At 36.4% G+C, this 17,060-nt stretch overlaps 1 protein-coding gene across 3 annotated transcripts in view; it reads right to left on the reverse strand.

Moving 5' to 3' along the window:
- ABCB7 (ATP-binding cassette, sub-family B (MDR/TAP), member 7) overlaps positions 1-17,060 on the reverse strand; it is a 182,522-nt gene that overhangs the window by 110,051 nt on the left and 55,411 nt on the right. For all 3 annotated transcript variants that reach the window (XM_006873729.1, XM_006873728.1, XM_006873730.1), the window contains one exon: positions 9,810-9,896. In XM_006873729.1, the coding sequence (XP_006873791.1) occupies positions 9,810-9,896 (87 nt within the window). The remainder of the gene's footprint in view (positions 1-9,809; positions 9,897-17,060) is intronic.

The raw sequence follows: 17,060 nt of genomic DNA on the forward strand, positions 1-17,060 counted from the left end.
TATGTTGAGGAATTTCCCTTCAATTCCTACTTTGTTGAGTGTTTTTATCAGGAATGGATGTTGGATTTTGTCAAATGCCTTTTCTGCATCAATTGATATAATGTGGCTCTTTTCCTTTTTTTATTTATATGGTGGATTACATTCATTGTTTTTCTAATGTTGAACCATTCTTGCATCAATGATATGAATCCCACTTGGTCATGATTATTATTATTGATATGTTGTTGAATTCTGTTAGCTAGGATATGGTTAAGAATTTTTGCATCTATGTCCTAAGAAAGAGTTCTGGTTGCATAGTGGTTACAACTCAGGATGCTAACCTCAATGGTAGCAGTTCAAAACTACCAGCTGTTTTGTGGGAGAAAGATGAGGCTTTCTGCTCCCAAAAAGATGTACATCCTCAGAAACCATATGTAGGGTCACTATGAGTCGGAACCAACTCAATGGAATACCACCACCATGTTCATGAGGGATACTGGTCTATAATTTTCTTTCTTAGTGATGTTCTTCCCTGGTTTTGGTATGAGGGTTATGCTTCCTTCATAAAATGTATTAGGAAGTTTTCCATCCTTTTGTACATTCTGGAATAATTTGAGCAGAACTGGTGACAGCTCTTCCTTGAATTTTTCATAAAATTCACCAGTGAAGTTACCTGGACCTGGTCTTTTTAAGGCTGGGAGTTTGTTTTGATGACCTTAACAATTTCTTCCTTTGTTATAGGTTTGTTCAAGTTTTACACTTCACTCTAAGTTTAGGTAGGTTGTGTTTTTCTAAAAATGTGTCCATGTCCTCTGCTTTTTCAAATTTGTTGGAGTACAACTCTTCATAATATTCTGGTATTATACTTTTTATGTCTATTGGTTCTGTTTTGACATCACCCATGTAGTTTCTTATGTTTGTTGTTTGTGTCTTTCCCCTCTTTTCTTTTGTTAGGTTTGCCAATGGTTTGTTGATTTTATTAAGCCCTTCGAAGAACCAGTTTTTTGTCCTTTTGATTCTTTCTAAAGTTTTTCTGTTTTCTATCTTGTTTATTTCCACTCTAAACTTTATTATTTCTTTTCTTCTATTGGCTGTAGATTTTCTTTGCTGGTCTGTGTCTATTTGTAAGAAATTTTGTTATTGTGTTGCTTTTGGTTCTTTGTTTTTTTTTGGATGGTTGCATTTATTGCAATAAATTGTCCTCTCAGCACTGCTTTTGCAGTGTCCCAAAGATTTTAATAATGCTGTGTTTTCGTTCTCATTTGTTTCTAGGATCTTTGTGAAATCACGCTTTATTTCTGCTACTACCCAGTAGAGCTTTTAAGCAGGGTGTTATTCAGTTTTCATGTATTTGACTTTATTTCCTTGGCCTTCCTGTTGATGATTTCTAATTTTATAGCATTGTGATCTGAGAAGATGCTTTGTAGTATTTTGATGTATGTAAATTTTTAGAGGCTTGTTTTGTGGCCTAACACATGGTCTATTCTTGAGAATGTTCCACGTGCACTGGAAAAGAATGCGCATTGTGCTGTTGTTGGGTTGAATGCTCTATACACGTCTATGAGGTCAAGTTGGCTGATTGTGTTGTTTAGTTCTTCTGTGTCTTTGTCAAGTTTCTTTCTGGTTGTTCTATCCTTTTACGAAAGTGGTGTATTAAAATCTCTCACTATTATTGCATTATTTGTCTATTTCTTTCTTTAAGTCTATTAGAGTTTGTGTTATATATTTTGGAGCTCTTTCATTAGGAGTGTAGATATTATGGTTATGTCATCTTGTTCAACTGACCCTTTAATCATGACATAATGTCCATTTTTATCTATTATGCTCATTTTTTGCCTCAATGATTATTTTATCAGAGATTAGTATTGCCACTCCAGTACATTTCTGATTGCAATTAGCTTGGGTATATTTATTTTTCCATTCTTTAACCTTTAGTCTGTTTTTGTCTTTGTGTGTAAGGTGTGTCTCTTGCAGATTGCATATAGAAGAATCTTGTTTTCTTATCCATTCTGTCACTCTCTGTTTCTTAACTGTGCATTCAATCCATTTACATTCCGTGTAATCATCAATAGTTATGAATTAACTGCTGTCATTATGTTGGGGAGTTTTTTTTGTGGTGCTGTTGGGTTCTTTGGTCTGCATGCCATCCTGTGCTGAGTTCATGTTTTTTTTGTGTTCTATCTTGTCAGTTTCTTCATAGTTTTAATGTTCCATGTTCATCTTGGATTTACATTTTCTTGGTATGTTGAGAAGTATTAATTTTCATTGAGGTTACTCTATATTCTATTCATTTTTTTTCCCCTACATTTAAAACAGTCTATTTTATCCTGCAATCTACCTGACCTCTTCACTAACTGAATCTCTGCTCCTATGTTTTTACCTTCTTTCACATTGTAATTGTTTTTATCACAAACTGACCTCCCAGATTCTTGGAATTTGTTCTTGTAGTTATGGTCTGTTCTGGACTCTTCCATATGTTGATTAATTTCTGGGTGGTGCTGCCACGTATGCCAATCTCTGGTTATTATCTGTTCTTGTGGGTTTTCACTCCAAAGAACAACCTTTACAGTATTTTGAAGTACTGTGTTGGCTTAGACAAAGTCTCTTAGCATCTGTTTATTTTGGAATGTTTTGATTGCACCATCAAATTTGATTGGCAGCTTTGCTGGGTAGTCAATTCTTGGTTGGCAGTTTTTTGGGGATTTTTCAGGAGTTGTATATATGTCTCCCTGTTGCTTTCTTGCCTGCATGGTTTCTGCTGAGAAATAAGAGCTTAACCTGATTTGCTTGCTTTTGTAATTAACACATCCTTTTCTTTATACTAGCTGCTTTCAGGATTCTCTCCTCGTATTTGATTTTGGAGAGCTTGATTATGATATGTCTTAGTGATTTTCTTTTGGTGCCTTATCCTTCCTGGGGTTTGTTCAGCTTCTTAAATGCTTACCTTTTCGTTTTTCAGGATGTTAGGGAAATTTTCTTCCAGCAGCTCTTCAACTATCTCCTCTGTGGACTTCTGTGATTCTTCTAGCTCTGGAATGCCAATAATTCTTAAGTTATTCCTCTTCATGTTGTCCCACATGAATCTTAGACTTTCTTCATATTTTTTTTTTATCCGTTTTCCTGTTTGCTCTTCTAGCTCAGCAGTATTGAGAGATGCGTCTTCCAGCTTGCTTGTTCTGGCTTCCATCTCTTCAGTTCTACTCCTTTGCCATTTCATTGTATTGTCCATTTCTGATATTTTATTATTAATTGTTTGGACCTCTTTTTTCAGGTTTTGAATTATTTCCAATGCTGTATCTATCTTATTTGATTGTTCCTGTAGTGTTTTCCTGACTTCTTCCTTATTTTTCTCAAATTCTCTGTGAAGCATTTGGATGCACCTCAACATCATTCTCCTGAATTCCTTCTCAGGTAGTTCCAAAGCCTGCCTTCCTTTCAATGGGAAGTCTAGGTCTACCTCCAGCTCATTTGTCTGTTATTCTATCTTATTTCTGTACATGTGTCAAAACGGTCAGTTGTTTCTTGGACATTTTCAATAATCAAGTGTGTTTTCAATAAATACATGAATGAATATTGATGTATTATGGAGCCTTTTGATTGCCTTCAGGTAGATGTGATCAGGAGATGGGCTTCCCTTTTCAGTTTCTTATTATTCAACTATGAATAACTATAGCCCGTGTTGGCTGCTTATCTGGTATATTGCCAGACTGTACTGGCTTTTGCTTGGATGTTACGATTTTACAGGATGTGATTGCAGCTAGGCTCTATGGCAAGATTTGCTATCTCTCCTTGGGTAACACAGGGAGAGAAAGATCTCCCTAAAGGTAAAAGAGGGACCAAAAAACAAAACAGCAACAACAAAAAAATACAACAGACTGCATACTACAATCTATAATTGCAGAAAAGAAAAGAAAAAAAGTCTGTACCAAAATATGAGTACAACTTTAATGCCACTCTTTTGGTTTCTTGCCTTCAAGGCTACCTGAGAAATTTCAAGATGTTAATGTTGCTCCTTATGATGTAACTCCGGATTTAATTTTTGGTCTCTTTCCTCTTTAGTCTGTCTCTCTCCCACTCCACAATCCACATTCAGGACTTTTTCCTAGTGATAAACAGTTTACGGCCAGTTATAGCCATTCTGGAGGACCTTCATTCAGTTTTAAGCAGTGTTTTCTCCCTTCTTAGATTCTGCACAGTGGTCTTTGCTGAGCTGATCGGTGTGCATGCATAGTAGAATCCTCTGGGGTGGGGGGGGTGTCCACTCGCTCAGGTACTCCCTCCAAACACCAGAGTGGAAGTGCACAGCCAGCAAGAGACTAATGAACAGAGAGAAAAAAAGAATGTCCACACCTTTATCACTGAGAATTGATAAGACCTCTGCAGTGGGAGAGTTCCTCTGACCCTGCACCCCACTCAGCCACACCCAAGATGGCTGCTCCGGGAGTGGCTGGTAGCCATGGACCAGAAAACAATCTTTCTTGCTTCTGCTACAAGTTCCACCGACTGTAAGCCTTTCAACTTTGTAAGTATTCCTTTACATGTAGTTCAGAGTTCTGGGACCTTCCCCTGAAATTGCTTTGTCCGGTATTCTGTGTTACTGCTGGCGGAGGTCCACACTGCACTGCTCCCTAATCAGCCAATAATCCCTGCCTCCCTTCCATCTTCTTTTGACACTTTCTGCATCATTCAATATTTCATCCAAGAGTCCTTCAGTACTGAAAACTGAGGCTTCAATTTTTTCCTCAATTCTTTCAGTTTAAATTGTAAAACCTAGAACTATAAATATCATCAATGAAAAAACAGGTACAAACTTATGGGATATAATACATGTCATAAATACACATTCATACGTTACTGAAAACACAAATAGTGGAAGGCAAAATAGATGATCACGACCTCCTAAAACTTAAGACACTCATGTGCTTCAATAGATTTTGCCAAAAAACTACAAAAGGAGGCTACATACTTTTTTGCAACTACATGTTAGACAAAAGACTAAAGTCTACAATTTGCAGAAACCAACAAAACCTCTCCAAAAAAAAAAGAAACCAAACTGAATTAAAAGATGGACAGAGGACATAAATAGACACTTAATCAAGGAAGAAATTCAGGCAGCCAATAAGCATATGAAGAAATGTTCCAGATCATTAGCCATTGCTGTTGTTGTTAAGTACTGTGGAGTCGGTTCCAACTCATAGTGACCCTGCACAGGGTTTCTGAGGCTGTAAATCTTTATGGGAGAGAATACCTCATATTTCTCCAGCAGAACTGCTGGTAGTTTCGAACTGCTAACCTTGAGGTTAGCAGCCCAACTCGTAACCATTACGCTACCATTAGCCATTAGTGAGATGCAAATCAAAACAATGAGCTATCATCTCACCCAAATATTAATAGCAAAGTACAACAAAACAGGAAACAAATGCTGGCGAGAGTGAGAAGAAACAGGGACCCTCCTATACTGCTGATGGGACTATAAAATGGTTCAACCACTATGGAGAACTGTATGGCGTTTCCTTAAATATTTAAAAATAGAAATACTGTTTGTCCCATCAATCCTCTACTTGGTATATATCCACAAAGAGTCAGGACATGAGTAGAGATGTACACACCAATGTTCAATGCAGCACTATTTACAACAACAAAAAGATGGAGAGAGTCTAAATATCCATCAATGGCAGAATGAACAAACAAACATTGGTACATTCCAGGATGAGTCAAAAATTATCCGCACTCTAGCTATATTAAAACGACAATCCATGTCCACCACTGATGACAGCATTGAGTATGCAAGTGAAATGATTCTCTGAATAGATGAGTGATAGTGGATTGTGTGCTAAATAGGGCTCTACCTATGAAATAATCCACCACAAACTTAGGTTTCAACTTTTGTGTGCCACGGGTAATGAAACAACACAAATATGATCATAAACAAAAGCATTTTGACATCTTCAAACAAAACTTGGACCAACACTCAAAGACAAAAATTATTTTTAAAATATCATTATTGATAATGAGGTATGGATATATCACTATGAAACTGAGAGTAAATGGCACAGTATAGAATGGAAACATCTTCAATCACCGAAAAACAAAAAGTTTAAAAGTCAACCATCAGCTAGAAAATTAATGCTTACAGTTTGTTGGGAATCTCAAGGGCCAGTATTGGAACACTATCAAGAAAAAGGCTCAACAATCGACATTACTGATTACAGTGAGATGCTCATTGAAGAACTAACGCCTAAACTTCAGATTAAAAACAGAGGACTGTTATCCAAGGGTGTTGTGTTCTTACATGATAATGCACATCCACACACCTCTGCCCACACTGTTAACACTCTGCAAAAGCTTTTCCTTTTGAGGTGTTAAAAGCATCCTCTTTATAGTCCTGATTTTGCCCCATCGGACTTTTACCTGCTCGGTCCCCTGAAAGTAGCCATTCAAGGACATGCATTCACCTGTGGTGAAGACTGAAGACATCTCTCAGCTCAGCCTAAAACATTTTTTAATAAGGGAATAAAAAAGCTTGTTGACAGATGGACAAAGTGTACTAAAAAGCCAGAAGATAGTGTCAAAAAATTATGTATTTCTCTTTCCAAAAGTTGATTAAATTCTACAGCCTGTGTACAGATACTTTTTGACTCGCCCTACTACACGAAATGGAATACTGTGCAATAGTGAAGAATAACAACGAACCTGCAAATTTCCTTTTAACATAGCTTGAACCTGTAGAACAATATGCTGAGTAAAATGAGTCAATCCCAAAAGGATCACTACTGTAAAAACTGAAGAAAAACTTTTTATGCTACAAGAAGCATTCTTTGATGGTTACCAAGGGTAGGAAGGATGGAGAGTAATTCACTAGCTAAAGGGTAGACACATGTTAAATTGGGTGACAAAACAGGCTGTACATAAGAGGGAAGCTGGCAGAAGAATGATGAACACAGGAAAGTATGAAAACACTAAAAGGGGATAGAGGCAAATAGTGTTATATACACAACCTTGAAACAACAATCTTCCTTGGGTAGATACCTGGATAGATACCTTTGCTGCAAACACACTTAAGATTGTGACAGAGCATACAGAGGATAAGGTGATGAAAATTTCTTAGATATTATCAAACATCTTAAGGAAATGAGTTGCTAGGCCTGGGGACTCAAGAATATTGTCTCTGAGGGCACCATGGTCAATCATAATAACATAGACAATGCTCTACATTCTGCTTTTGGTAAGTAGCATCTGGGATTTTAAAAGCTCTTGAGTGTCCATCTAAGTACAACTAAGTACACTATTTCCATGTGCAGAATAAAGAAGAGTGATGAGAACTGAAGACACTTGGAGTCAATTGGTCTAAGAGCCTAATGAAACGTGAACATCAGTGTTCACAATTTTGAGACCAGAAGAACTTAGATGGTGCCCAGCTACCATAACCAACTGCTCCGAAAGGGATTGATGTCACCCTCATAACCTAAGTTTCACTCAAGCAGTCAACAGGTAGATACAGTAGACAATAACACCAGTTAGGTATGCTCTCCTTGGAACACTCAATCTTTCAATATCAAAAAGGCAACATTTACCTAAGAACAAAATTTACAAGGAATGGGAAAATGGATGGAATGGAAATAGGAAATAAAGGGAGAAAGTGGGATAAGTGCATGGAGGAAACTTTGCAAACAAAGTGTATGGTTTATTATATGTAAAACAAATGATCTTTCTTATCTGCAAACCTTCACTAAATTCACTATAAAAAGTTAAAAAATAAAAAAGAACTGAAACAACAGTAACTTGAAGATGTACAAAGAAAAGAAGGAACTCCAAACATAATTTTATGGGCAAATAAAGAATTAGTTTCATGACATTTTTGTTTTGTAACTCTAGTAGTTATCTTCTACATGAATCGAGAAGGTAAAATTATGAATTTATGCTAACAGACACATTGTACACAAATGCAATTTATGATATGAACTGCTTGGAAGACAGAATACTAGTATTGTAATAATTTTATAATGTTACTAATATTAAGATTATTATTGTTGTTTCTAAGTGCTATAGAGTCGGTTATGACTCATAGCAACCATGTATAGAGCACAGTTGCCCTGTGTAGGGTTACTGAGGAGTAGCTGATGAGTTTGAACTGCTGACCTTGCAGTTAGCAGTCCAGTGATTATCTTACAGTATCAAACCAGGACTAGAAAGTTAAGTATCAACTAAAATAAAACATTATTAGTTGACAATGGTAAATATTATCCTCATGATAACTACAAAAGAAATATTTTAAAAATATATATGTAAAAGGAAAGGAAAAAAGAATCAAAATGTTTGTGACTATAAATCAACTAAATATCAATGATGGCTATATTGGTGGAAATGAGGGACAAAATGGCATAGGACATACAAAAAAACAACCAAAATGGGAGATTTAAGTTTTTTCTCAGTTTCTTTAAAATTTAAAAGGATTACACTTTCCAATCAAAAGGTAGAGAAAAGTACAAGAGATTTTAAAACTATGCAACTACATCATTTTATTTCAGAGGCTGTAAGTTTAGCTGCTCTGTATAAAGATAACAATGATAATGATACAGAATATGGATAAGAGCTAAACACCAATGTTTATTGCAGTATTTTAACAAGTTACCAAAAGATGGAAATAACCCAAATGTTCACCAACAGATGAATGGAAAACAGAATGTGTTATATACATACAATGAAATTTTATAGTCATCAAGAGAAATGAAGTTCTGATGCAGGTCACAACACGGATGAACCTTGAAAACATCATGCTGAGCAAAATATGTCAGTTGCAAATAAACAAATATGATATGATCTCATTTATATGAAATAAATATATACAAAACAAAGATTACTATCCTGCCCTGGTGCGGCAATGCAGGATAAACACTGGACTGCTAACAGCAAGATCAACAGTTCAAACCAACCAGCTGCTCTCAGACACTGGGCTACTGAGATGGAACCAATTCAATGGCACACAACAACAACAACAAAGGTATGGGAGGGAAGGAGGAGATTTTGGGTGGGAGTGAAAGCACTGAGTTTATGCTAATGGGAGTGGAGTATTTTGATAAAAGATGGCAATAATGGTGGCACAATATGAAAAATGTAATCAATGGCAGTTAATTATAAATGTGGAAGTTGTTGTATTGACTGATGTTTTAGTTTGTATTTGCATGGAAAAAAAAAAGAATATGGTTAATTAAATAAATGGATCAGGTAGATGTACAATTTACCATGAAGCCAGAAAATATTCTAGATCTTTGTAAACTAAGTATACATATGAAAAAATAATCTTAAAACGCAGGCATACTCAAATGGCCACAAACACACAAACACTAGAGTCCTGGTGTGGCGCTGTGAGTTTACGTGTTGGACTCAAAAGTCAGTTTGATCCACAAGGTTGGCGGTTCAATCTCAGTAGTGGCTCCTCAGGAACCCTATAGAGGGTTGCTATGGGATGGAACCAACTCAATGTCACTTACTAACAACAAAAAACCTAATTAATCAACTTTATTTATAAGGCTAGATTACCTAACAAATAACTTCAGTCAATATTATTTTAAAGAACTAAAAAGTTTACATTGTTAATTTATATAACTTTTTTCTCTTTTAGAGAATTACAAATTTTTGTTTGTTTTAAGCCTGTGAACATTTCATCTATATAACTAACTAATCATAGTCAAATCATATGGTTTTGCATTAGAAAACATGCAGTTAGATGACTCAAATCAAAATATTCTAGAACTTAAAAATCTTAAACATATACTTTTTACATAAATAAAATTATCAAGAAATTCCATTTACTTGTTATCGCCTCTTACCCCTTCTTTTGGGTCTGTGTGGAGTCCTCCTCCTGCATGCCCATGCCAACATGTCCTCTTTTCTATCAGTGGCCATGCTTGCAGAGCCTAGTTGAAGATAACACCAAGTAGTCCATTAGCTATTACAGAACTTCAGATCTTTAATGGGCAGCCTAATCAAACATTCCAAAAAACATTCAGAGGCATAGTTTTTAACCTAGCACTGTAAAGCAAGAAAAACCTCCAGAACTGGCTTACGGTTAAATTTATATAAGGAATACTGAGATACAACAAATACTAATATAGACATTGGCGCACTCATGTAGGATAAGCACTAGACCACAAGGTCAGTTTGAACCATAAGGTCAGCAGTTCAAACTCAACAGGCCCTCCTTAGAAACGCTATACAGGGTTGCTGCAATGAGTCAGAATCGACTTGATGGCACTTAACAGCACCAATAATACAGAAATTGCTTTCTTTAACAAGGCACAAATGATAATGAACTGATGAGATCTAACTGTAAGTGATCTTAGTGAGGGCTACTTACACTTCTGTAAGGTTGTTATGAAGTACTAATTACCTCTCAACACCATTCTCCCAAACCAAACTTCTCATCCAAGCAAAGCACGATAATATTCTGGAACTAATAGGAAATGAAATAGGTGTGAAATGGGGGTGAAAATGCTAAAGCACTTTTAATTCAATAATTTGTTAAAGCATATATGCTCAGGAAAATTAGAAATAGCTCTTTAATAAAATTTGATTCTAACAAATTACTTGACTGAAAATAATGCTTAGAAGATCTAAATTATAATATACTTCTCTTTGTTTTATATTGGTTTCCTTAATGTCATTCAATTTGTTTTTAAATATATGTGAGTCAGAACAATAAGAAAGGGAATCAGTTTTCTAATCAACTATATTAATTATAGGAGTCCGACTCTACAGCACTTAACATCATCATTCACTACTTTAGTGCTGCTGCTAATATATTACCCCACCACTGTCAAGCAAAGTATAATATATAGTTGATTATACCCCATCTTGTTTTTCATATATTTATTTGTTTTATAATTAATATGTTAAGTGCCATTGAGTCGGTTGCCACTCATAGCGACACTGTATAGGGTTTCCATGGAACAGCTGGTGGGTTTGAACCAATCTTGTGATTAGCAGTTCAGGGCTCATCCTACAGCACCAAATCAGGGCTCCTATAATTAATGCAGTTGATTATAAAACTGACACCCATTCTTATTATTCTGGCTCAAATATATTTAGAAACATTTATAATACTTAGCAGTCTAGTTTCTAACACACAGCTGTCTATCTTAAACTACAGTAATTTGCATACATGTTTTATTTTTCCTACTATATCATATATTTTTTAAAACATTAGGAAGTCTCTTTCATCTTTGTGAACAAGTAACACAGTGTCTAGCATAAGGATAGGATTAAGTTAAAAATAAAGGTAATAAGCAGCTGAGGACTCTAGATTCATGGGAAGAGAGAGAGTAAGAACTGGTGGCCAGGAGGCAGACTTGCAGAATGTGCCCTTTGGGAGTGTAAATTATTATATATGCCTGAGTGGTTTTTTTTGTTTTGTTTTCTTTAAAAAAAAAAAAAAAAGAAATACTGTTAACTGATGGTACATGGAGGGGATTATAATCATTGTAATGAAACAAGGTATATGATTTGTTCAATGTAAAACTGATGATCTGCCCTGTAAACAATCCACAACAAAAACTTTAAAAATAAATAAAGGTAATAAAATCTCTCAACTATCTTTAAAAATGTACATTTAATCTACTCTCAATTTAAAAAAAAAAAATTTAAAAGGCTTTAAGACTAATGCTCAGATTACAAAAATGAAAAATAATTTTAGAACATACTTAAAAAATAAACATTAGGGTTAAAACTTAACACTTAATTTGAAATGTTTTCATAATTAAAATATACTTAATGAAACATAAGGAGTTAATGATGGCAGTAACCATGTTGTTCTTGTTGTTCTGCTACGTTGGTTCCAATTCATAGTGAACCTATATACAACAGAAGGAAACACTGCCCAGTCCTGTGCCATCCTCACAACTATTATTATGCTTGAACCCATTGCGGCTGCCACTATGCCTATCTAGCTTGTTGGGGGTCTTCCTTTTTTTTGCTAATCATTCACTTTACCAAGCATAATGTCCTTCTCCAGGGATTGGTCCCTCCTGGTGTGTCACAGTGGGCTAATGTGTCAGACTGCAAAGTCATTTGAAATGCAAGATCGATGGTTCAAGTTCACCAGTTGCTCCTTGGAAATCCTATACAGGGTTGCTAAGGGTCAGAATCGACTTGATGGCACTTAACAACAACAAAAATAATATGCCCGAAGTACGAGAGATGAATTTTCACCATCCTGGCTTCTAAGGAGCATTCTGGCTGTACATTTTCCAACAGAGATATGTTTGTTCTTCTGGCAGTCTATGGTACCTTCAATATTCTTCTTCAACATCTTAACTCAAATACATCAATTCTTCTGCTGTACTTCCTTATTCATCATTCAAGTTTCACATGTATATGAGGCAGCTGAAAATACTATGGCTTGGGTCAGGTGCACCTTAGTCCTCAAACTGGTATCATTGCTTTTATACACTTTAAAGAGGTCTTGTATAGCAGATTTGCCTAATGGTGTTTGATTATCTTGACTGCTACTTAAATGAGTATTAATTGTAAGCCCAAGCAAAATGAAGTCTCTGACAACTTCAATCTTTTCTCCATTTATCATGATGCTATTTATTGGTTAAGTTGTGAGGATTTTTGTGTTCTTTACAGTGAGGTGCAATCTACACTAAAGGTTGTGGTCTTTATCTTCATCAGTAAGTATTTCAAGTCCCTCTCATTTTTAGCAAGCTAGATTGTATCATCTGCATATCACAGGTTCTTAATAAGTCTTCTACCAATCCTGATGCAATACTCTTCTTCATATAGTCCAGCTTCTCAGATTTGTTCAGCATACAAATTAAGTAGAGTGATTTTAAACTTGATTTTAAACCATTCTGTATCATCTTGTTCTAAACCATAATAATCAATAATTAATAAACAAAAACATAATTCTTCACAAACACAATTGTGTGTCAATAATGAATCAACAGTATCAACTCTGGGCCAATCTATGAAAATGGAATTACAAAAAGAAAAAATGCTGTTTATTCTCATTAGTTGAGATACAAAATTAACTGCCACAAATGGATTACTGAATTTTGGATCAACAACCTTGAAGCATGTTATAAAAGGGAAAACATCAAAACAGAATTTTAGTCTGACAGTGTCTATTTGTGGTATATTTCCTCTAAAAAAGTGAGCATTGGAAGGACTTCTGGTTGGCGGTGGCAGAGCAAAGTCAGACAGGGCAGGCTCAGTGGGGGAAGGGTTTAAAACCAAGAGACACAACTCTCACGAAACTACACCAGAGCTCTGGATCTATCATAAGGGTCTGGGCGTCAGTTTCCCACAAACAGAAAAATCACAGTATAAAGGAAAACACTGTGTTTTAGAAATCAACACGGGACTCCCTCTGCGGCCATCCCGCCCAGGCTAAAGTCAGAAGGTGGGACTACAGACAGACCTGCAACAGGAACCTGCACTAAAAGCAGGAATGCGACATTTGCTAAAGGAGGTGTGGAGGCATTTTACATGTTTTTTTCCTCCTTTTCCTTGTCATGTCCTCTTTGCCCAGCCCGGACACCTTCAGGCAAGTGGGTATGCACCCCGCAAAAAATTCCAGGGTTGACACCACAGCTTTCCCACGGCATAGAGAGAAAGAGCCCCATAGGTCCTAAGGCAAATCCTTTGGCTGCAGTTTTTGACTTACTTCTGCCTGTAGGTCCCAGCCCTAAAGTTAACTTGTGCGGGACAATTAACCCCTGCCGGCCAGGAAAGCAAAAAAGCAGGTTTGGTCTGAGACAAAACATATGAACTATCTGTAAAACCCCAACATAAAAAGACACAACTATTTCAAGATTACGCTGTGCACATACAGGTATTTAACTGCCCTTCAGAGTCAAAAATAGTACACAATCTTTCTTCCACTAACTTCTCAGTATCTATCTTCACACCACTACGGTAATCACTAGGGGAGGGGTCTGAGCGAGTGGACACTCTAATCCACTACTGGAGGCTTCTACAGTACACACACACAATTTTATTTTGGCTTCAAAGTGGAGGTTCTTGTCTCTGCTTTTATATTGCTTCTACTTTTGGACCTACTGACCACACATTTTTCCTGGAGGTAGGAACTTTTTCTTGCTACGTTACCCAAAAAAATACAGCAATTGTGGCCATATAGCCAAGCTACAAGCATACCCCATAATATTCCATCATTGAGACAAGAGCCAATAACAGCTGCTAAACATTACATGCGAAAAGGGAAGCCAATCTCCTGATCATATCCACCAGGAGACACCCAGTAAATTTATAACACAACAACAAACATCTACTTAAGCATTAAAAAAAAAAAACACATAATTATTGGAAATGACGAACAAAAAACAACAAAAGATATCAAAACATGTCCAAAACAAGAAGAGAGTAGCTGAGACAAATGAGCTGGGGACAGACAAAAGCTTGCTAGAAGAGGAAGGGCAGGTTTAGGATGTGCCTGAGAAATAATTCAGAAGACTAATAATGGAAACAAATTCAAATGGCCCAAAAAGGGGTGGAGGAAAAGAAGGAAGAAATCAGGAAAGAACTACAAGAGCAATCAAATAAGATTGATACATCATTGGAAATGATTGAAAACCTGCAAAAAGAGGTCCAGATGATTAATAATAAAATATCAGAAATGGATAATAAACTGAAAGGGGAAAGGAGCAGAATAGAAGAGATGAAAGAAAGAATTAGCGATCTGGAAGACAAATATCTCAATACTGCTAAGACAGAAGAGCAAGTTGAAAAAAGGATGAAAAAAATTTGAAGATAGTCTAAGATTCATGCTGTATAACATGAAGAGGTATAACTTAATAATTATTGGCATTCCAGAACAGGAAGAATCAGAGAAGTCCACAGAGGAGACAGCTGAAGAGCTTCTGGAAGAAAATTTCCCTAACATGAAAGGATAAACATTCAAGAAGCCCAACTTAGCCAAGGAAGGACAGACCCCAAAAGAAAGTCACCAAGACAAAAAGCTCCCCAAAATCAAAGGAGAGGAAACCAAAAGCAGCCAGAAAGAAGAGAAGTGTCCCTTATAAAGGCAAGCAAATCAGTTTAAGTTCTTACTATTCAGAATAAACCATCCAGGCAAGAAGGCAATGGGGAGACATATACAAAACTCTACAAGAGAGAGGGGTGGCGCTTCCCTGACTGGCCAGGACAGTTGTTTGGCTATTACATAGCCTCCCTATTGTTGTTGGAGTACTTTTTGTCTCCCTATATTACACAAGAAGAGTCAGCAACCACTGCCAAAAAGCCAAGCTGCAATCACACCTTATAAAATACCAAAACCCAGGCAAGAACCAATACCAGCAGACATATACCAAGGAAACAGGCAACACCTGTGAAAGTCACTCTGAGTTAAGCAGTAAGAAGAGGAAAAAGAGAAGATCACACCCTGATCACATCTTCCTGGAAACAATCATAAAGTATAAAAAAGCACCAAAATAAATACTCACTTAAGTATTAGGGCCACAGATAAACAGCAAACATGCTCAAGAAGCAAAAACAGATGACCATATCAGCACATTTCCAGAAAAAAAAAAAAGTATCTGAGACAAATGTCTCAAAACACTCTACAATGGAGTTGCGAAAAATAAGGAAGAAGTCAGAAAAGTGTTACAAGAGCAATCAAACAAGATAGATACCACATTGGAAACAATTCAAAACCTACAGAAAGAGGTCCAAACAATCAATAACAAAATGGCAGAAATAGAAAACACTCTGGAAGGGTAGAAGAATAGAAGAGATGAGATGGAAGGAAGAATCAGCGAGCTGGAAGACAGGTCTTTCAATATAACTAGGATAGAAGAACAAACAAAAAAAAGGATAAAAAAATCTGAAGATGGTATAAGATTCATGCTGGACAACATGAAGAGGAATAAGTTAAGAATTATTGACATCCCTGAGCAAGAAGAATCACACAAGTCCACAGGGGAAACAGTCGAAGAACTACTGGAATAAAATTTCTCCCAAATCCTGAAAAGCGAAAAAATTAACGTGCAAGAAGCTCAACGGACTCCAAGAAGGGCAGACTCCAAAAGAAAATCACAAAGACATATCATAGTCAAGCTCTCCAAACTCAAAGATAAGGAGATGCTTCTGAAAGCAGCCAGAGAAAACAAAAAGGTCACATATAAAGGCAAGCAAGTCAGATTAAGCTCAGATCTCTCAGCAGGAACCATGAAAGCGAAAAGGCAATGGGGAGACATATATAAAACCCTGCCAGAAAAAAGTTGCCAACCAAGAATCCTTTATCCAGCAAAGCTATCAATCAAATATGATGTTGACATCAAAACATTAAAGGATAAACAGAAGATATGGGAATTCACCAAAGCCAACCCTGAACTACAAAACATCCTAAAGGGAGTTCTGTGGACTGAGAACCAACAAGAACAGACAACATCCAGAGATTGACATACGTGGCAGCACCTCCCTGAATTAAGTCAACAAAAAGAAGAATTGGTAACAAAACAAAACTATAAGAACAAACTCAAAGACTTTGGGAGGTCAGTCTATGATCAAAACAAGTACAGTGTAAAGGAAGGTAAACACGTAGGAAAAGAGACCCAGATAGGGAGAAGGTCAGGTCAATTACAGGATAAAACAGACTGCATGAAATGGACAGAGAATTCAAAGGATCATAAGGCAACCTAAAAGAAAATTAACACTTCACAGCATCCCAAGAGAATGAGAATACAAGAATATGAAAATGTTACACCGAACGTAAATGGATTGAATGCACCTGTTAAGAGACGGAGGGTGGCAGAATGGATAAGAAAACAAGATCCTTCAATATGATGTCTGCAAGGGACACATCTCACACACAGAGACAGAAACAGATTAAAAATGAAAGGATGGGAAAAAATATACCAAGCTAACTACAATAAAAAGCAAACAGGAGTGGCAGTGCTAACCTCGGATAAAATAAACTTTAAGGCAAAAGCCAGCAGAATAGATAAAGATGGACATTACCTCATGATTAAAGGGACAATTGAACAAAATGAAATAACCATATTAAATATCTATGCTCCCAATGAAAGAGCGCCAAAATATCTAAAACAAACTCGAGTAGATTT

The sequence above is a fragment of the Chrysochloris asiatica genome, unplaced genomic scaffold (genome assembly GCF_000296735.1).
Source record: "Chrysochloris asiatica unplaced genomic scaffold, ChrAsi1.0 scaffold00252, whole genome shotgun sequence".
Lineage (NCBI taxonomy): Eukaryota > Metazoa > Chordata > Mammalia > Afrosoricida > Chrysochloridae > Chrysochloris > Chrysochloris asiatica.